The 21344-nt window shown below is 50.2% G+C and overlaps 2 protein-coding genes across 9 annotated transcripts in view; one reads left to right on the top strand and one right to left on the bottom strand.

The window, feature by feature from the left end:
- The window catches only part of GOSR2 (golgi SNAP receptor complex member 2), a 52820-nt gene extending 38006 nt beyond the window's left edge, over positions 1-14814 (top strand). For 2 of the 8 annotated variants that reach the window (XM_054671312.2, XM_054671306.2), the window contains 2 exons: positions 5464-5556; positions 14143-14814. In XM_054671312.2, the coding sequence (XP_054527287.1) occupies positions 5464-5540 (77 nt within the window). In that variant the 3' untranslated portion in view covers positions 5541-5556; positions 14143-14814. Of the gene's footprint in view, positions 1-5463; positions 5931-7639; positions 9465-14142 lie in introns of those variants that run through there. The other 6 variants (XM_063798396.1, XM_054671309.2, XM_054671307.2 and 3 more) reach the window with 5 other exon arrangements.
- Positions 14815-17104: 2290 nt separating this feature from the next.
- On the bottom strand, positions 17105-18251 carry RPRML (reprimo like). The gene has a single exon (XM_016946814.4). It carries the CDS (start codon positions 17956-17958, stop codon positions 17596-17598), a length of 363 nt encoding a protein of 120 aa, XP_016802303.1. The 5' UTR covers positions 17959-18251; the 3' UTR covers positions 17105-17595.
- Positions 18252-21344: the final 3093 nt, after the last annotated feature.

The raw sequence follows: 21344 nt of genomic DNA, 5'->3' as shown, positions 1-21344 counted from the left end.
GGTAGATGAGAGAGATAATTAGAATGTAAACATTTAAAGTCCTGATTTTGCCGAGGATAAAGGTAAAGATATTGATTAATTTCAGACTTTTGGAGCAAGGATGCTTTTAAAAATGGAAGGGTAACCACTAAAAAAACAGAAATAATATGTATAATTTTCAAACTAGTAGAGAGTATGAAAGAAGTAAGAGAAGAAACAAATATCTGTAATTTTAGCACTTTGAGAGGCTGAGGCAGGAGGATCTCTTGAGGCCTAGAGTTCGGGACTAGCCTTGGCAACATAGCGAGACCCCATCTCTACAAAAAACAAAATAACTGGAACATGGTGGTGTGCATCTATCGTCCCAGCTATTTGGAAGGCTGAGGTGAGAGGATTGCTTAAGCTCAGGAGTTCAAGGCTGCAGTGAGCTATGATCACGCCATTGCACTCCAGCCTGGGTAACAAATTAAGACTCTGCCTCTGTTAAAAAAAAGAAGCAAATGAAAAGTGTAGTAACAACAAATCAGTAGGTAAGATGATAGAAATAATCCAAATATATTAGTGATCACAATAAATGAAAAGATGAAATACGTCCGTAAAAAGATTATATTTTTTAAAAAAGGTCCAGCTATATGATGTGTACCTAAAATATAACGACATAGAAAATTTGCAAGCAATGAGTTGAAGAAGAGATACACAAAGAAACTAACCAAAAATAAAGCTAGTATACAAATATTAATATCCAACAAAATGTACACCCTTTATCTAATGCCTACTGTATGCAGAGCCCTGTCTGAAGCCTGTGAGATGACACAGGAGAAACAGAAACATGACTGCTACCCTAGGGGATTATAGTTAGGGGCTGACCAATGATTCCAAATCATTTTATTTAATCAACAAATACTTGTTCAAAAACTGTGCAAATCCAAAAACATGATATTTCTAAAATGAGGATAAGGGAGTGGGGCATAGTTGGAATTCCAAAAATAAAAATAGGGGCCAGGCACAGTGGCTCATGCCTGTAATCTCAGCATTTTGGCCGAGGCGGGCAGATCATGAGGTCAGAAGCTCGAGACCAGTCTGGCCAACATGGTGAAACCCCGTCTCTACTAAAAATACATAAAAAATTAGCCGGGCGTGATGGCATGCGCCTGTAATCCTAGCTACTCAGGAGGCTGAGGCAGGAGAATAATTTGAACCTGGGAGGTGGAGGTTGCAGTGAGCCGAGATTGCGCCACTGCACTCCAACCTGGGCAATAGAGTGAGACTCCATCTCAAAAAAAAAATATTGATCAGTGTAGTAGTTGGTTTTCAAAGATACCCCCAATGAACCATGCCTCCCAGTGTTCATGCCCTTGTTTAGTCTCCTCACACATCAAATCTGGACTGGCCCTGTGACTCATTTTAATAAACAGGATGTGGCAGAAGAGAAAGTATGCTGATTCTGGGCCAATTATTGAGGTCTGGAAACTGCTTTTGCACTTTTGGGAAGAAAGCTGCCATACATCAAGTGTAGCTATGCTGCTGTCTAGACTGTGTGGAGAAGCCACATGGAGGAAATGCCATGAGTTGATAAGGAGAGGAAAGAGGTCCAGCCATCTCAGCAGAGTCCAGCCTTCCAGCTGTCCCTGCCAAGGTGCCAGACACTCTAGCCAGCCAAGTCCTTGAAGGCTGCAGTTCCTGTCAGTATCACATGCAGCAGGACTGAGCAGTTGAACCCAGTCAACCTGCAGGATCATGAGAGATAATGAAGTGGCTACCATAAAACCAGAAATTTCTGGGAGTAGTTATGCAGTTATAGATAACCAAAAGAATCTCTTTCAATGTGTGCTAGACCCTCTGCTAACTCATCATTTTCATCAATGATGTGATTTAATCCCTTCAAACATACTTAGAGGTATGTATAACTAACTCCCATTTTATAAATGAAGAAACTGAGGCTTGGAAAGAATGCCACATGGCTAATAAAGAATAGAAGCAGGGCTTGAATCAAGGAAGTCTTGATAAGGGACTTCACACTCTCAACCACTGCATTATGTGGCCAAGTGGGAGAGCTGAGGGATGAAAAACACAAGACATTTCACAATAAATCATGATGTCTATATGAGCACCCTTTAAGCTTTCTCTTCCTTGTCTTTCTTCATCCTGTGCTACTGACCAGGAAAGTGGATTCTATAAAGATGATCAGTTAAGTAGGCAGATGACAGCCAGGTGCAGTGGCTCACGCCTATAATCCCAGCACTTTGGGAGGCCGAGGCGGGTGGATCACTTGAGGTCAAGAGTTTGAGACCAGCCTGAACAACATGGTAAAATCCCGTCTCTACTAAAAATAAAAAAATTAGCTGGGTGTGGTGGCAGGTGTCTGTAATCCCAGCTACTTGGGAGGCTGAGTTACAAGAATTGCTTGAACCTGGGAGGTGGAGGTTACAGTGAGCCAAGATCACACCATGCACTCCAGCCTGGGCGACAGAGTGAGGCTCGGTCTCAAAAAAAAAAAAAAAAATAGGCAGATGATATAGTTGGAGATTTTATTATAGTTTGGACACACTTCATAACAAGCACTAATCATCCTCAGTGTTCAGTTGTCACTTGAGAAAATGTAAATGCTACATCTGCTCACTGCCTGTCTTTTCTTCCAGACAAAGAACATATGTTCTTGACAAGGGAGTGTGCCTTGTTCCCCACCCACAGTCACCACTGGAGAAGCTTGAGTTTTGGAGAGGTGGGGACTGGCTGAATCTCTTTTTTTCTCTTTTTCTCCTTTTTGTTTTTAAAGAGAATAGCATCTTGCTCTGTTGCCCAGGCTGGAGTGCAATAGCACAATAAGAGCTCACTGCAGTCTCGAACTCCTGGGCTCAAGTGATCCTCCTGCCTCAGCCTCCCAAGTAGCTGAGACTACAGGAGCGTGCCGTCACACCTGTGTAATTGACTTATTTTTTGTAGAGGGTCTCACTTTGTTGCCCAGGCTGATCTCAAACTCCTGACCTCAAGTGATTCTCCCACCTCAGCCTCCCAAAGTGCCGGGATGACAAGTGTGGCTGAGTTGGTATGGGCTCTCCTTTCCCCATATCCAAGGCAAGCTTCCAGGATTCTTCTGGGACCATCAGGTGTTAGGGACCATCTTAGTCCCTACCTCAGTTTCACACATGAGAAAACTGAAGTCCACAGAGGAGGTGTGGCTTCATCAAAAACCCACTGAGAACGAGTGTTAGAATCAGGCTAGGACACATTGGACTCCTCCTCCAGGGCTCTCTGACATCCAAGGCCCTTTGAAATCTCTCTCCAGCTGCAAACAGATTTCTAGACTTCTGATGGAGGTGATCTGAGATGAGCAGCCTCTAAAAGCAGCCTCTGCGAGCCTCTAAGAGCAGCCGGGACCTGCTGGAGAACAGAACATGGCCTAGGAGCGCAACAGCCAAGTGTTCAGCACCACGGACAGCTTCGCTGGCCTATTGCTGGGGAGGCCAGAGGTGGGGAGGCTGGTTGTCCAGCAAGACAGAGTGCCATGGGAGAGAGAAAAAAACATGGGAAAGATCTCAGAGACCATCTAGTCCAGCCTCCTCGATTTGCATGGGAGGAGACCCAGGACAAGAGAGAAGTGACTTGTCCAAGGTCACACAACAAGTCAGTAGAGAGCCAGAGATGGGAGCTGACAGCCTACTTCCTCACACCTCTTCAAGGCCCTCAGATACCTGGTGTCCATGACTTATTAGTGGCACAGCCAGACCTTGATTAAGGGCTCCAAAATTAAAATTACCTGTCCTTGGAAATGACAAGAAAAGAAAAAAGGAGAAATCAAAGAAATGGAAAGAGCACCCGGCCCTGATGGGAAGGTCTGTGATTTGGCCTCTAACTGCAAGGCTTTGACAGGAGCTTCCTACTTTCCAAGGTGATGTGGCCTTTCAGAAACAATTTAGTTACCATGGCAACCTCATTCCAGGTTTCATCTCCATGGCAATTCACTGGAGTTTTTCACCCTCCGGTAAGTACATGTGTGATGGCCCAGACATGTATCCCAGAAACATTAATATAAAATCACATTTTTAGAAGTGGAGTATCTCATTATCCAAGTCTGCAGCCAGAGGAATAACAAGGCATGTTCTCGGGTGGGCAGGGCCCAGGGCATAGTGGAAGGATGTCTCTGGGGGCAGCTCTGCCTTCTCACTGCAATTGCAAACCTGTCCCAGTCTTTACAGCTAGTGCATCTCAACCTCCCATGGGTACAAATGATTTCTCCTTTTCTGCATCCTCCCTGGTGCCCTGCTCATGACAAAGCCTGAGTGTTGCCTGTGCTGACAAGAAGTGCTGGGACAAGGAGAGAGAAAGCTGGTCCTTCTGACTATGACTTCTGTGGCACCCCAGGGCTCCTGCTTCCCTGTCCACTGTGCCCCAGATTGGGGCACCCTGGAGCAGTTCCCAGCTTTTGTGTTGGACCTTGCTTGTCTGATCTGTGGACTGTGGGCTTCCCCCTCAACGTGACCTATCTGCCATCCAATTTCCAGGAAATCCTCGTGGTTTCTGGTCCACCCAGGGCACCCCTTCTGTTTTCCAGCAATGCTATGCCTTCTCTTTGTTCTTTGTTCTTTTTGTTCTGAGACACAGTCTCACTTTGTCACCTAGGCTGGAGTGCACTGGTGTGATCACGGCACGCTGCAGCCTCGACCTCGTGGGCTCAATTGATCCTCCCACCTTAGCCTCCTGAGTAAATGGGACTACCGGCACACAGCACCATGCCCAGCTAATTTTTGTATTTTTTTTTTTTGTAGAGGCGAGGTCTCATTATGTTGCCCAGGTTGGTCTTGAACTCCTGGTCTCAAGTGATCCTCTTGCCTTGGCCTCCCAAAGTGCTGGGATTACAGACGTGAGCCACTGTGCCTGGCTGCTATGACTTTTCTTTAATATGTCCTGCTGTTTATAATGATGCAGGGCTGGAGTATTTAGCCCACCATCTTGACCTAACCTTCTCTTTCTTTCTCCACTTTTAATGTCTATAAATAACCATCTACTAATCTACTTATAATATGTCTAACGATGGATCATTTCTCTCCTCCTCATCTTCTTCATCATCGTCACCAGTAGCAGTAGTACTATTTCGTGATTGAGGGATCACCACAGAGTAAGAAGTGCTCACAAAAATGTTCCATCAACATCTCAAATAATGAGACAGAAAAATCAAGGCATGGCTTCATTTAAAAAATGTAATTGAGAGTATGAAATGTACTAGCTATGTACCTTCTCAGACCACTTTTTTTGAGACAGGGTCTTGCTGTGTTGCCCAGGGTGCAGTGCAGTGGCACGATCATGGCCCATTGTGTGACCTCCTCACACCTCTTCAAGGCCCTCAGATACCTGGTCCTTGTGACTTATTTAGTGGCACAGCCTTGACCTGCTGGGCTTAAGCAATCCTCCCATCTCAGCCTCCAGGGTAGTTGGAACTACAGGTGCACCCCACCACACCCAATTAATTTTTTGTATTTTTTGCAGAGACAAGGTCTCACCATGTTGCCCAGAATGGACTCGAACTCCTGAGCTCAAGAGATCCTCCTGCATCAGCCTCCTGAAGTGCTGGGATTATAGGTATGAGCCACCACCCTGACCTCCAAATACCTTTTGAACTCAGGCTTGGATTTGAACTCTGGTTCTATCTACTATTAGCTGTGATTTCAGATCAGTGACTTGAGCAATTTGTGCCTTGTTTCATTAAGTGGAGATGACAATAGCATCTGCCTTGCAAGAATTATTTGATGTGGCCGATGAGAAAAATCAGAATTATGAAAAGTGCTTCACACCATTCCTGGCATGTGAAGAGCCCTCTCTAAATGGCCATTATGCTAATTAGCACCTTAAAGGGAAATCATTTTCATGAAATGTTATTTGAATCTGGCTAGAGAAAGTGCTCACCTTCTTCCTTGTGTTTTGCTTATTTGATTAAATGTCTTTGATTTCTGTGATGTGTGAAGTCCCTTGAAAGCAGGGCTGTGTGTCCAACAAAGGTTTGTGGCCTTCCCGCAGTGAATTGTGTGGGAAATACAAACACAGGGAAGACAGTTCTGGTCCTCAGGGGAAGTGTAGTGGGGAAGACGGACATGAGAACCTAACCGTAACAGGATGCAGAGCGAGGCATGTGCCATGCACTGTGGCCGTGTTACCTCCTGATTTGGAGTGTGAGCTCAGACACCAGTCTGCCTGGGTTTGGATCCCAGCTCTGCCACTTATTGGCTGCACAACCTCAAACAAGTCTCTTACCCTTGCTGGGCTTCAGTTTCCTCAAATGTAAAGTAAAAATGGTAACAGGAGAGTTAATACATGAACAGAGGCTAACACATAGAAGGGCTCAATCAACATTAGCTGTCATTACCAAGATATACGAAGATAGTATGGAGGGGATATGTGAGAAGTGATTATAATTCTGTTTCTTGGGTGAGGTTGTACTTGAGCTTGGTCTTGGAGGATAAGTAGTTCTCAAAGGGCAGAAGAGAAGGAGAGAGGCATTTTGGGGGAAGCAGAGCAGCAGGAACAGAGGCATGGAGTGTGAACTCTGCAGTGTTCTCTGGGTACAGCATGGGGGCTGGATCACAGGTGCATGGAGAGAAATACTGGGAAATGGGCCGGTGCAGAGGGTTTAGGACAGCCCCTAGGATGTCTTGAAAACTGGCTCAAGCATTCAGACAGTTCTGTAGACAACAGAGACTGACTACAGGCTACTGGAGAGAAGCAACATGGTGCCACCTGTGTTCTGGGCAAATCACCTTGGTGGCAGTGAAGGAAAGATAAAGAGGGGGGTAGGGGGCCCAGAGACCATTTGGGGGCTATAGCACAGCCCAGGCAAAAACGTCAAGAGCTTAAGCAGGGAGGTGGCCAAGAGGGAGAGCCACTGTGAACACAGAATCCGACAGGCTTGGTGAAGGAGTGGGCAGAGTCAGACAGGGTTTCCTGCTAGGTGGCTGGGAAGATGACAGTGGCGATGCTCTTACAGAATCAGGGCCCTGGGAAGAGGACCAGCCTGGGATGGGGGCCTTCTTCAGCCTGGGGCATACAGCATGGCCCAGTGCAGACCCTTGTATGTCCCTCACTGCTGTTCCTTCTCTTCAGCTCCAACAAGCCCCATAGAGCACCCTGCACCAGTCAGGCACTCAGTGAATACCTCTGAGTAAGGAACCACAGGGAAGGAGGCGTCCAGAGACCTCCCTGCTCCAACTTCCTCCATTCCAGACCCAGCCTCTTCCTCTCCCTCCGCACTGTGGACACCCCTGAACATCTCCTCCTGTTTCTGAATCTTTAGGGAAAAAATGTTCCAACTCTGTCTCTCAGCACTGCCTCCGTTCTCTGCCCCAACCCACTGAATGTGTGACTCATTCCCACGCTTACATCCTAAAGCCCTGCCTGGGGTGTCCCTCCATGCGGGGACCGCTGGAGCAGAGACCATCACCATCATAACACCCTCCACCAGCCACCCAGCCCCTGCCATGGGAAGAGCACCGTGCCAAGCTCATCAATCACCATCAGATCCTCTCGACAAACACAGAGGATGGGCTTTCTGATTCCCATTTTAGTGTGTGACTCAGAGAACTTAGTTGGCTTGCTCTTGCACACACAGCTGGTTCTGTGTAATCATACAGCTTGAACAGGTCCCCTGCCCTCTGCCTGCCTTCCCCACCAGCACCTCTACAATGGCCATGCAGATCTTCAGGACACAAACAGAAAGCAGGGGCTACCTGAGACTGGAACATCAGGGCATCTCTTGGGATCAGCACCACCTGCAGTCATTGAATGCAGAAGGGCCTTCTAATCCCGGGACCTGTCCAGACCCCCAAGGATTCTGATGTAATTGGTCTGGGGTGCAACCCCAAAAGCAGGACTTTTAAAAGCTCCTCCAGGTAATTCTCATGAGGTTGAAAAATGATTGTTCTAATGGGTCCTACCCTGAAAGCATCCCTGCCGACACCTGCCCCCCACCACAGTCACCGTGGACCTGCTCTGCTGCCTCCGTACTGAGCTTCTCATGCTGGATGCAGCCGGGCCATGGCACAGGTCCTCACAGCCACCGGCCTCCCAGGAGAAGCGGAAGCCGATCTTGCTCTGGCTCCCCTCCACTCTGGCTCCCTTTTCTGACTCCAGATACTTCTCTCCATCCACCTTCCCAGGTTTCCAGAGCCTTCTTATGGTCCAAAGCTCCCCCTCTCCACAAGGGAACACTCTAGCTGCCCTTCTGGAGAGGACTGAAGACCCCAAGTTGACTCCCTGGTCCTTGTGCCCCCTGGGGGGCCACTGAGAGCCGGGCAGGGAGGCTGGCTGGTGTCAGCAGGAAGGAGGGTGGTGGGCCAGGTGGCAGAGTGGCCAGAAAGGAGGCAGCCTTCAAATGCTGGTTCTGCCACCTCCTCCCACTGGGCTGTTTCCCCTATGTCACAGTGAGAGAGCTGCACAGGACCCCAGCCCCACCCTGCAGAGGGGCCAGAGTTGCTTTCTTATGCCTGGAGACCCTAAACAACCGTGGAACGATCAGGCTTCCCTGCTCCGGGCTGGGACCAGCCTCTGTCCTGATGGCCAGAAGCTCTGATGAGCAGGTGTAGACAGCAGACAGTTTCCTTATTCAGCAATAAGGACAGTGTGCTTGGTGGATAAATGCCTTAAACACGGAAGAGTTCACGGGAATCAAAACAATGAAAGAGGCTTGGCAAATAACTTCAAACCAGTGAGATGGGTCCCCCTCTGTGGGGACTCCCAGGCCTGGCCTGAAGATTTGAGTGTATAGGAAGGCATGAGGTCCCCCAACTCTCCCATTGCAAGAGAGGTGCTTGTTACCTTTCGCGATCCCCTTGCCCCCTCTCTGGTGCCCACTTTCTCACTCTGCATCCCTCAACTCCCACCTCTGCCCCAGCTGCCCTGGTGATGTGCGGGGTGGTGGAACAAAAAACACAGGCTGTGCAAGCAGACACTGGGGGTCAAATCTCCTGGCTCTAGCTGGCTACAGCTAACCTCTCTGAGCTTCCAGTTTCTCATCTGTAAAATGACGATCATCCCCAGCATAGAGTGGTGCTGGAGGATTAAGTAATGAGATAATATCTGTAAAGCACTGTGCTTAGTGATGGAGATCAGTAAATGTGGTTCCATCCCACGGCTGTCCTGCCTCATCTCCCCCATCATCTCAAAACAGGTACAGCTTCCATCCTAAAGCATTAAGATGCTTCCTGCAAAAAGATCTCAAGAAAGACCAGCCGCGGTGGGTCACGCCTGTAATCCCAGCACTTTGGGAGGCCGAGGTGGGTGGATCACCTGAGGTCAGGAGTTCAAGACCAGCCTAGCCACAATGGTGAAACCCTGTCTCTACTAAAAATGCAAAAATTAGCTGGGAGTGGTGGTGGACACCTGTTATCCCAGCTACTTGTGAGCTGAAGTAGGAGAATTGCTTGAACCTGGGAGGCACAGGTTGCAGCAAGCCGAGATCAAGCCACAGCACTCTAGCCCAGGCGACACAGACTCCATCTCAAAAAAAAAAAAAAAAAAACTCAAGACAGCAGAGGAGAGACGCTGCGACATGAGGACTCCAGCCACAATCAGTCGTCAGCTGAGCTTTTGCATCAAAGCCTGTCTGCGAGGCAGGGGTGTGCACTGGAGCCGCTCCACTCACCTGGACGGGGGTTCAGAGACCCGGAAACAGCATTATGCCCCATAATAGGGGATCAGTGAAATAAAGTGTGATGTTTGCATAAAAGAGAACCAGGTACAAGCCTGAGAAGGATGGCTTATGTGGATATTAGTTACTGACATGAACCTTTGTCATCATACACTGATAAGTGAAAAACAGTATCACGGTATACGTTCAAAATGGTGCATATGCTAGAATAACATTTCCTGGAGAAAATCTCAAACCTAATTCTATCGATCCCTCAAAATATGAAAGGCTACATGCCAAAGGATTAATAGTGATTTCTTCTAGGTTGCAGGAATGTGGCTACTGTTTGCCAACATTTTTCTTTTTTTTTGTTGCTATAAATGTTAATTACTTGTATCATCGCTTTAAAACACAGGCCGGTGCGGTGGCTCATGCCTGTAATCCCAGCACTTACAGTGGATCATTTGAGGTCAGGAGTTTGAGACCAGCGTGGCCAACATGGTGAAAACTCATCTCTACTAACATATAAAAATTAGCCAGTCATGGTGGTGGGTGCCTGTAATCTCAGCTACTTGGGAGGCTGAGGGAGGAGAATCACTTGAACTTGGGAGGTAGAGGTTGCGGTGAGCTGAGATCGCACTACTGCACTCCAGCCTGGGCAACAGAGCGAGACTCCTTCTCAAAATTAATTAATTAATTAATTAAAAAGAAGAAATATAATAAGGACACACTCCATGGCTTCTGCAGTCTCTTCTGAGCTGATAGTCAAGGTCCTGGCATGGCTTGGCTCTCCTCCAGTGCTGGGTTAGGGGCTCTGTGACCCAGCGCCCCACCCTGGCCTGGCCTAACTATATCCTTTGCTGACCTTGAACCCCACACAGATCCTGGCAAAGCTGCATGGCTCCATGAATACATATATGTACATGTAGGAGCTTTTCATGCACTTTCTCACTTAAACTTTCCAACCACCTAGAGAGCTCAGCTAGAGTACCTCACTTTACAGATGAAGAAACAGGCCTTGGAAGGTGAAGCGACTTTCTCTGATGACTGGAAAGTGTGGAGGGAAGTCCTGCACCCGGACCTGCCTGTATCAAAGACTTGTCTCTCACGCCTCAAGCTCTGTGGTTCTGTGCACACCTCACCAGGCCCCCACTCACCCATCTAACATGTGTTTGTTCTGTGTGCATGTTTTTCTTCTGTGTTCTGGGCCACACCTGTTGGGCACCTCTCCCTCCCCGGCAAGGGGGAAGCTTTAGAAAGTAGAGAGAAAGGCAGGGCACAGGGCCTGGCTCTGAGGAAGGGTCACACTTACAGCCAGGCCTGGGGCTGGTGGGGTAGACAGAGGGCACAGGGCACGTGGGGGAGAGGGGGGACCGTCCCAAGACAGGGAACTGTCTCAACCATAATCACCCTCAGGGTTGCTGCTTCCCCGCTTTATGTTCCTATAGAGACACCTGGAGGGGACAGCCTGCTGTGGTGGGCACTGTGCTGGGCCCAGGCTGTGTGCTGACAGAACCCTGGGGCTGGGCTGGGGCAGGAGGCGAGACCCTGGCTTCCTGCTTTGCTTCTCCCGCCACCCGCTTCTTCCTCCTCTCTTCCCTTCTCCCTCCATCCCATCTTCTCCCTGCTCTCCTTTCATATGCTTCCTCTTCCCCCTTCTTTCTCCTCCTCCTCCTCTCCCTTCTTCCTTCCTTTCTAGTCCAGCTATAGTGGGAAGAAGTCCCTGCAAGGAGCTCTGGCTCTTGGCCAAGAGGGAAGGAGAACCTGGGACAGGAAAGGATCCCAGCAAAGGGTTGCACACTGGGCACCCCGAGCCCTTGCTGAACCTCAGCTTTGGAGCACAAGGTGGAATCCAGGTCTGTCAGCCTCCCACAGCCTGGCCCAGCTCAGCAGGGAAACAGCAGTCTGCACAATGTGACCGTTGGTGACGGATGTTGGCCTCTGCCCATCTGGCTGCATTGCTGTCAACATGCAGGTTCCATGTCCCGGGCTTTCTGCCCAGGCACTCCCCTGCAAAGTGAGCCCCAGGAGAAACCCGGGTTTACAGCTGCTCTGTAGCCCCAAACCCTGTACCCCACTGGCTGACGCTGGCTACCCAAAAAGAAATTATTGAGGCACAGAGGATGGCAGCACTCAATCTCCCGTGTGGACGAGCGTCTCTGCAGTCAATTAGCATCTCGAGGGCAGAGCCTGAGTTGCCTTCACCTCTGCAACTTCCTTAGCACCCAGCATTAGGAGAGCGACATAAGACACACCTAAAAAATACTGGCACTGACATGCAAACCTAGGTCTTGTACGTCAAGTTTATGAGGAGTGTAAAACTTCTTGTAGTGTTCCCTCTAACTTAGCCAGGTGGGAAAGTGTCAAATAAAAAGGACTTCAGTGGGATTTCTGAGTAGCGTCCTTGGAATCTGCACTCAAGGGATGCTACTCGGAAATCCCACTGAAGTCCTTTTAATTAAATATGTGTGCATGTGTGCAACCCACATGTGTACACATACACCTTGCCCCCAAAGCTGGAACGCCAGATGAGGGCCATTTCTGCTGTACCCACTGCCTCTGCCACTCATTAGCTGAGTGTGACCTTGAGCCCATTATCTAACCACACAACCAGATGACAATCTTATATGACAGCTGGCTTGCTCACTCTCACTCTGCTGCTGCTTTTTTCTTTTTCTTTTCTTTTCTTTTCTTTTTTCTTTTTTTTTTGCCATATAGATGGGGGTCCCACTGTGTTGCCCAGGCTGGTCTCGAACTCCTGGGCTCAAGTGATTCGCCCACCTTAGCCTCCCAAATTACTGGGATTACAGGGATGAGCCACCACACCTAGCCTCTGTTGCTTCGTTGTTGAAAATTGTTGAGATCTAGTGTTCCCCATGGGTTAAACTCTCCTTATCCATGGACTGGAGTGCACTTATCATGGGATCTCAAGTCTAAGTAATAGAACTATGACTGCAAGGGTGAGCAGGCGCTGCCTCAGAACACCCCGCAATGCTGCCATCTCAGAGGCTTGGACACCTGCCCCGTCTGCCGAGCTGGGGTTTGCTGTCCTGGACAGCCCGTGTATGTGCTGTGATCTTTATTGACAAGAAAGAATCTTGCTTTCTTGACAAGAATCTGCACTCAAGAGATGCTACTCGGAAATCCCACTTAAGTCCTTTTTATTAAATGTGTGTGCATGTGTGCAACACATGTGTACACGTATACCTTTCCCCCAAACTGGAATGCTGGATGGGGGCCATTTCTGCTGTACCCGCCACCTCGCATGCTCCATTCTTGGCCTCTGAAGCCACCCCCAATGCTCAAGGCTTCTTTCCATCTACTACTGAGTTGGGGTCTGGGGAGGGTGACCCCCAGCAGCCACAGCCGTGCACCCCTCTATGTGAACTTGGCTTAGACAAGCAAGTAAGAAAGTAAGTGGATGTGGTGATGTAAGCCCTCCCTACTTCCCCCGTTCTAGGGGACATCTTGCTAGTGAAGGCAAGCTGACCTCAGAAGTACTATCCCCGACTCAGAGGACAGGATGTGGGGGATTTGACCTAGGCCCTGAGACGCATGGAACCAGCTACCTGGGGAGCAAAGCAAGTGCCAGGGTTTCTGGGGCGCTGGCCAGGGCCAGACGCTAGGTCTGCCATCCGTTGCTCCCCCAGTGCCTGGCACAGTGCCTAGCCCACAGGAGATTTACAGTAGACACCGGTGGAATGAATGAGCTTGGACAAGATCAGTAAACAGAATCTTAATTTCCTCTCCTATAAACAGGAAATTAGAGGAGCATCTGCTCCTCTTACCAATGTGTTGTGGGGAGCAAAGGAGGTCATCTCCACCGGGCGCGGTGGCTCACGCCTGTAATCCCAGCACTTTGGGAGCTGAGGCGGGTGGATCACAAGGTCAGGAGATCGAGAGCATCCTGGTTAACACGGTGAAACCCCGTCTCTACTAAAAATACAAAAAATTAGCTGGGCGTGGTGGCGGGCGCCTGTAGTCCCAGCTACTTGGGAGGCTGAGGCAGGAGGATGGCGTGAACCCGGGAGGCAGAGCTTGCAGTGAGCCCAGATCGCACCACTGCACTCCAGCCCGGGGGACAGAGCAAGACTCTGTCTCAAAAAAAAAAAAAAAGGAGGTCATCTCAAGTGAAACTGATTTGAATCCCAGCTCTGCCCCTTTCTAGCTGCGCTACCTCAGGCAACCTCTTGGAGCCTCAGTTTCCTCATCTGTACAATGGGAGCAGCTACAAAACCTTCTTCACGGGGGTGGAAGCTCAGTGTTTGGCATATTAGGCATTCGCTACTATTTTCGTCATGCTTATGAAAGTACTTTGAAAACTGCAAATGCTTTTCAAATATGAATTACTATTTTCTTTTTTTTTGGTCCAGGGAATCCATTTCAGAGAACCAAATGTACTTTAGGGAAAGAGTTCATACGATAAACAAAACTAACAATAACCCTCATTGTCCTTATTGAGCGTCTATTAAATGCCAGGCATTGTGCCGGCTTCTTCAAACACATCATGTCGTGAAAGCTATGGGTCCCCTATCGCTCCTATTTTGTAGGTGAGGAAACCGAGGCACAGAGAGGTTGAGCTACTTCTCCAAAGTTACAGAGCCAGGAAGCAGGGCAGCCAGGATTTTGAAGACCAGGATCCCAGGCCTTCTCTCTTGTGAACCCAAGGCCCTCTGAGATTTATCGGTGCATCCTGGGAAGAGCTCTCAATGGACAGCAGTTGTGGGTGAGTGGGGCTTTCTAGAACCATCCTCCACTCGGATGGCTCAGGATTCTGCTCTGTCTGGCTCTGCCCTGGAGCACTGTTCCTCATTCACTCTTACCTTATGTAACTCAGTGTTCCCGCCCCCTGCCCCAAGGATTATATAAGGCAGCCCAGTAAACACCCTGCAGGCCTCAGGACTCCTGGGGAGAACTAAGACGGTCTACAAATGTGACCTCTCGCCCTCACCCCTTCTCAGGACCCCACTCTTGCTGGCTGTTTTCCTCCTGAGGCACAAGCCTGCCTGTGCCTGTGTGTGTGCCTGCATGTGTGAGCATACACTCACACCATGTGCCCACGTGTGCAGACTTGTACACCACAGGGGACCCAAACACACGTTAGTACATACGCGTCTTCACTATTTTTTTAAACAGTGGGAGAATCCTGCAAAGTGTCCCCACTAAGGCTTTCCTTTTCAGCAAATTCAGAACAGTTAACTTTGCTTTGACAAGGAGCTATGAAAGAAAGAAAGAAGAAAGATAAAGAAAGGAAGGAAGGAAAGAAAATGATAAAAGTTGTTGTTGTTGTTGTTTTGGAGACGGAGTCTAGCACTGTCGCCCAGGCTGGAGTGCAGTAGCGTAATCTCGGCTCACTGCAAGCTCCGCCTCCCGGGTTCACGCCATTCTCCCGCCTCAGCCTCCCAAGTAGCTGGGACTACAGGTGCTCATCGCCACGCCCGGCTAATTTTTTGTATTTTTAGTAGAGACCGGGTTTCACTGTGTTAGCCAGGATGGTCTCGATCTCCTGATCTCGTGATCTGCCCGCCTCGGCCTCCCAAAGTGCTGGGATTACAGGCGTGAGCCACCACGCCTGGCGATAAAAGTTTTTAAAAAAGAAATTTGGCTGGGCGCAGTGGCTGACACCTGTAATCCCAGCACCTTGGGAGGCCGAGGCAGGTGGATCACCTGAGGTCAGGAGTTCAACACCAGCCTGGCCAACATGGTGAAACCCGGTCTCTACTAAAAATAATAAATAAATAAATAAATAAATAAATAATTAGCCAGGCATGGTGGCACGCGCCCATAATCCCAGCTATTCCGGAGGCTGAGGCAGGAGAATCGCTTGAACCTGGGAGGCAGGGGTTTCAGCGAGCCAAGATTGCGCCACTGCACTCCAGCCTGGGCGACAGAGTGAGATTCCATCTCAAACAAACAAACAAAAAACCAAAAAAACAAATTTAACTCTTGACTCATTCTCTTCTCGCCCCAGTCACATTTAGTAGCAGATCCATTTTATTAGAGCAGAGTTCTCGTAGTGTTCGCTCTAACTTGGCCCGGTGGAAAAGTGTGTAAGCCTGTGTTCTTCCTGAAACCATTTTCTGGTCATTTGGGATTTTACGCAAATGCCTGTAGCTGTCTGAGCTGCATTCCCCAAGCCACTGGGGGCAGCCCAGACTCCAGATAACTGCACCACCTACATGACGAAGCCACTTATCCAGGTTGCCTGAGTCACTGAAGGCTGCTGTCCCCAGATCAGGCTGGACTTCTGCAAGTCACACCAAACCATCAACAGAACATTCTCCACATTCGGGGTTTTCCCCCCAGAGACACTTTACAAGGAGTGTCAGTTCCTACCCTCACTGGCCTGGCCTGAATTCTCCCAGGTCTGAGATTGGGACGACCAGGGTTGGGGGATGGGGCACATCCTGATCATGATAATTCTGACCACACAGGAGCACTTGGGAGCCAGGACGACTCTGGATCCTTCATAGCCAGGGACCATCTGTGCCTTCGAGAAACTCCCCCACCCCACCTGTGCCAAGCCTCTCCCTAATGAAACTAGTGCCAAATACACGAGATCGCATTCCCTTCGCTTCTCTTAGCTAAAAGCAGCTAAGACTTCAGTCACCTTCCTCGTTATTCTTCACTCCCACCCACAGCAAAAGAGAGAAGAAAGGGAGAAATCCAGTCTCTCCCCGACCAAGTCTTCCAAGAACCGCTTGAGCGGGGTTGGCACTAAGACTAAGTGTAGTGGGGGATACATAGGCCAGAAAGCCCAGCCTTCTCTCCTCCAGTGTCCCCAGGTCCCCCTGTCCCCCACTTCCAGAGAGCAGAGCTGTCCTCTCGCTGTCCGCTAGGGAGTAGCCAGTTCTTGCTGCTCCACACTGCTGCAAAGGAAGTTAGCACCTGCAGGAGGCGTGGGTTTCTGGGTAGCTGGGGCATCCTGTAATGGGAGGCTCCAAGTCCCCTGCAGGCAACTGCGTTTGGAGGCCATTTTCTCTATTGTATAATAAACATCCTGGGAATTCCTCACCACAAAGCCGCCAACCCCCACCCCTATGGGATGCAACAAGGGGGTTTCTTCCGTCTACTCATCTGTCCGCTATAAGGGTAGGGACAAAGCAAGCCCTTAGAAGGGGCTTTGGCCTTATAATTAAACTTTTAACTAGATCTAGTTTTCCCCTCTGCCAAATTGAATTTTCCTTGTTCACATTTTCTTCGTTTTGGACACAGCTGACTGATTTTGTTTCATCTCATATTAGACTCATATATCCAGTGATTTAATTAATCTCACCAGCTGTCTGGCTGTCCCACAGGACCTGCCTTCTCCGCTGTTGGCGTTAGAAAACGATTCCCTTTGCCTTTCCTCGCTCTGGCCTCCGCGTGGAGCCCCAGGATCCCTGACCTGCCCTGTGGGCTCCCCAGCCAGGCGTCCACGCAGGGGCTAGATGTCTCCCACGGGGCTCAAAGTGTCCGCCAGGAGGGTACATGCCCTCCGCCCCGCAACACACACACACACCTCACAGGCGCGGGTGGGAAGCTGCCCGAAGCCCTACGGCTGCAGTTTTATTACAAGATTTCTTTCCAAACGCAAAATCAGGCCAACAAGCTCAGCGACTCTGACGCTTCACATCTTCACCCACTCGCACCGTGTTCCGAACCCACCCGCACCAAGGTACACACAAAACTCCCACGCGAGCGACCGCAGTCCCAAATTGCATCTCCATACGCACTCCCACCCTGCCCCGAACGTCTTAAAAAACAAACAAACAAAAAAACTGGTAAGAACCCTCACCCCACATTCTCCCACCCCGCAACGCTGCAGCGCACACAGGACAGAGCCGGGCGTCCAAGTCCCTTCCCGCGCCCCCGCCGACAGTCTCGCCGCGTCCCCGCCCGGGCGCCCCAGGCACGTAGCTGCCCGCCCGGAGGCGGCGGCAGAGCGCAGAGAGCGGGGCGAGGGTCCGGGTCTCCGGGGTCCTTCTTGCAGCAGCGCTGGCGAGGGCGGACCCAGATGGCGCTCAGTACAGCCCCAGGATGGCTGCGCCCACGTCCTTGGAGGGCCGGCGCTCCTGCACCAGAAAGTTGATCATGCTCTCGGACTTGATGAGCAGGTTGCAGCCCAGGAAGAAGACGCCGAAGACCACGGTAAGCGACAGCACGCAGAGCACGGCGATCTGCGCCACCCGCGACACCCACAGGCTGCGCTCGTCGGGCGCCAGCCCCGCGGGGACCCCGTCGCTGGCGGCCAGCGGTGCGCCCCCGGGACAGCAGCCCAGCCACGTGCCCAGCCCGTGGGTGCGGTTTCCCAGGGCGGTCCCGGCGCCGCCGCCCACGCCGTCCACCTCCTCCAAGCCGCTGTGGTTCAGGAAGGTCGCGTTCATCGCCGCGCGGCGCCGGGGGTCTCGGCGCGCAGTCCCGGGCGCACTGGGCTGCTCGCCGGGGTCCGCGCTCTCAGGGACGCTCGGGACCCCTCGGACCGGCTCCTGCGGTGCGGGGAGGGGACGAAGGCGGGAGGCTGGCTGCCTGCGCGCTCTCGGGCCGCCTACCCCTGGGCACCGGGCGGGAAGCGACCGCCCGGAGGAGCGAGCAACAGGCGGCGCAGGAGCTGGAGCCGGAGAACCTAGTGTGCTTAGCGGTCGCCCGCTGGGTTCCTCGCGCGCCTGGCCGCCCCTCCCCTAGCAACGGCCCGGCCCCGCCCCGCCGGTCCCCGCGGCATCTCCGAGGGGCGGGAATCCCGCCGCGGGCGCAGCCTCCCCGGAGTCCCGGTGCTGGAGGGGGTCGGGAGATCCGGCAGCCTCTGTCCGCGGGCCGGCGAAACTCCACCCCCTCCTGGCACCCGCTGTCCGTTCTTGGCTAGAAAACCTCTCCAAGGTGCCTATTCCAGGATGTGATACCCTTAGCAGTGAAGTTATTCCGGAATCTGCCCTGACTCTCTTCGCTTATTATTTAAGCCCTCGTAAGCCTTGCTAGACATCAGATGAGTCGCCGGGACCCCTGGCGCTGCCCACCCCACTGGCCCCGGGTCTCCTGGGCGGTCCTGCCTCACAGCTTTCCCGGGGTGAAAGCTGTCGCGGCGAGGCGGGCTCTCTGCCTCCTTCCCTACACCCTCCTCTCAACTTGGTCCCATTTAACTTTTTTTTTTTATTAAAAAATAAATTACTGTTTTTTTCTTTCTTTTTTACACAAACATAGTCATTGTAGACTAGTTTAGAAAACATGAATTACCAAAATTACTCTAAAACTTTATAATCCTGCCTCCTAGAGAGTGTCGATGTTATCACCTGGGTATAAACTCCTCCCAGACTTTTTCTATTTGTGCCTTTCTCTAGATAACAGATATGGGGATGCACTGTTCCTGCTTACTGCCTCCCAACCTTTCCTCACTTAACAGCGTAACTTTCCCTAGCGATGGTCGTCTACAGCTATGGCTCTGAATTGCCTTGGAGGGTTTATTAAAACCCAGATTGCTTCCATCTCCCGCCCCCAATCCCCCCACCCCAACCAACCCCAAGAGTTTCTGAATCAGATGTGGGATGGGGCCCCAGAATGTGCATTTCTAACAGTTCCCACGTGATGCACAAACTACTGAGCTACAACATCATTTTTAGTGAAGGAATGGCATTTTAAGATATGGACTACTACAGTTTATTTAACCAAGCTTCCTGCTGGATGCCTGAGTTTTTCTTTCCTTCTTCTTCCTTCTCTCCTTCCTTCTCTCCTTCCTTCCTTCTTCTTTCTCTTCTTCTTTCTCTTCTTTCTTTCTCTTCTTTCTTTCTGTCTTCTTTTTTCTTTCATCAGGAACAATATTACCATAAGGAGCCTTGTAACAAAGTATTTGTGCCAAAACTGATTTTTCTTTAGATTGTATTTTGAAAAATGGACCTGTAGAATCAAAAAGTAGGCCGGGCGTGGTGGCTCACGCCTGTAATCCCAGCACTTTGAGAGGCCGAGGCGGGTGGATCACGAGGTCAGGAGATCGAGACCATCCTGGCTAACACCGTGAAACCCTGTCTCTACTAAAAATACAAAAAAAAAAAAAAAATTAGCCGGGCGTGGTGGCGGGCGCCTGTAGTCCCAGCTACTCGGGAGGCTGAGGCAGGAGAATGGCGTGAACCCGGGAGGTGAAGCTTGCAGTGAGCCGAGATCACGCCACTGCACTCCAGCCTGGGTGACAGAGCGAGACTCCGTCTCAAAAAAAAAATAAAAGAAAATAAAATAAAATAATAAAAAAAAATCAAAAAGTACTTCCTACTAAATTGCTTTCCAGAAATATACCAGTGTACAATCATGCCCTGTGGGGAAAGGGGGCTCTCCACCCCCAACATTGTTATCATTATTTTAAAAGTCTTTGCCTGAGTAGCGAAGGGGGGTGGGGGCAGGGGTGGTTTCTCACCCGTATGTTAATTTGCATGCTTTGATTGTTGCAGGAGAGTAAGGAAAGCACTTCGTTATTGCAATAATGCAGGCAAAAGATGCTGCCTGGAGACTTGAATTCCAGTGGTGACAGTGAAGTGGGAGACAAGGGGATGGAAAGGGCATGGCAAATTGGAGTGAAGGGATTCGGGATGCCCCAACACACAGGCATCACAGAGCCTCTGCTCCCTGTTACGGTTTGAATATGTCTCCCCAAGTTCATCTGTTGAAAACTTGATCCCCAATGTGGAGGTGTTGGGAGGTGGGGTGAGATGCTGCCATTGTTTGGGTCAGGGGCACCACCCTCATGAATAGATTAGTGCCATTGTCTCAGGAGTGGGTTCTTTATAAAAGGATGAGTTCCACCCCTCTTTCTCTTTCTCTCTCTTCTCTTTCTGGCATGTGATGTCTTCTGCCATGTTTTAATGCAGAAAGAAGGCACTCACCAGATAGATGCTGGCCACTCGATCTTGGACTTCCCAGCTCCTAGACTGTGAGAAATTAATTTCTATTTATAAATTGCCCTCTTTATAACAAGCATCCTGTTATAGCAGCATAAAGCAGACTAAGACACCCATACCCATCCTGATACTCATTATTAGAACATTAAGCATGTGTGTATATCCTGGTAAGTTATTAAAATTATTATTTTATTTATTTATTTTTATTTTGAGACAGGATCTCGCTCTGTTGCCCAGGCTGGAGTGCAGTGGTACAATCACAACTCACTACAGCCCTGATCACCTGGCTCAAGTGATCCCCTTACCTCAACTTTCTGAGTAGCTGAGCCCACAGGCATGTGCCACCATAATTTTTTATTTTATTTTTTGTTCAGACAGGGTCTCACTATGTTGCCCAGGATGGTCTCGAACTCCTGGGCTCAGGTGATCTACCACCTCAGTCTCCCAAAGTGTTCGGATTACAGGTGTGAGCCACTGTGCCTGGCAAAATTATCACTTTAAAGATGAAGAAACTGAGGCACACATAGGCACCCCAGATTGGGAAACAACCTGGCTCAAGCTCCTCAGTCCTGGGAAAGCTGGCCTGGCGCAAAGGCATGCAGTTTTCAGGGCAAGAGTCTCCCCTGCCCTGATCACCCCTCGGAGCCAGGATAGAACAGGGAGTCCAGCAGGTGTCTGGCCCGAACATTCTGTCCTCTGCTTTGGCCCAATTGGATTTCTGTAGAGAAATGCTCAGTTATATCCTTTGTCTGAAACCAACCCCTGGCTTTTGCTATACCCTGGACTTGGAGTCCGTACCTTGATTGCATCCAGCTGAAGTCAGACTGCCTGATGTAAAGGAAAGGGGTGGGGTGAGTGAGGATGCAGAATGGGGCCCTGCCCACTCCAGCGAG

The sequence above is a fragment of the Pan troglodytes genome, chromosome 19 (genome assembly GCF_028858775.2).
Source record: "Pan troglodytes isolate AG18354 chromosome 19, NHGRI_mPanTro3-v2.0_pri, whole genome shotgun sequence".
Lineage (NCBI taxonomy): Eukaryota > Metazoa > Chordata > Mammalia > Primates > Hominidae > Pan > Pan troglodytes.
Note: the sequence above shows the minus strand (reverse complement) of the source record. Positions and strands in the feature narration are given on the sequence as shown.

What these genes read in the sequence shown, in the direction of transcription:
- RPRML (XM_016946814.4), bottom strand. Translation starts at nt 17,958, where the DNA reads ATGAACGCGACCTTCCTGAACCACAGCGGCTTGGAGGAGGTGGACGGC.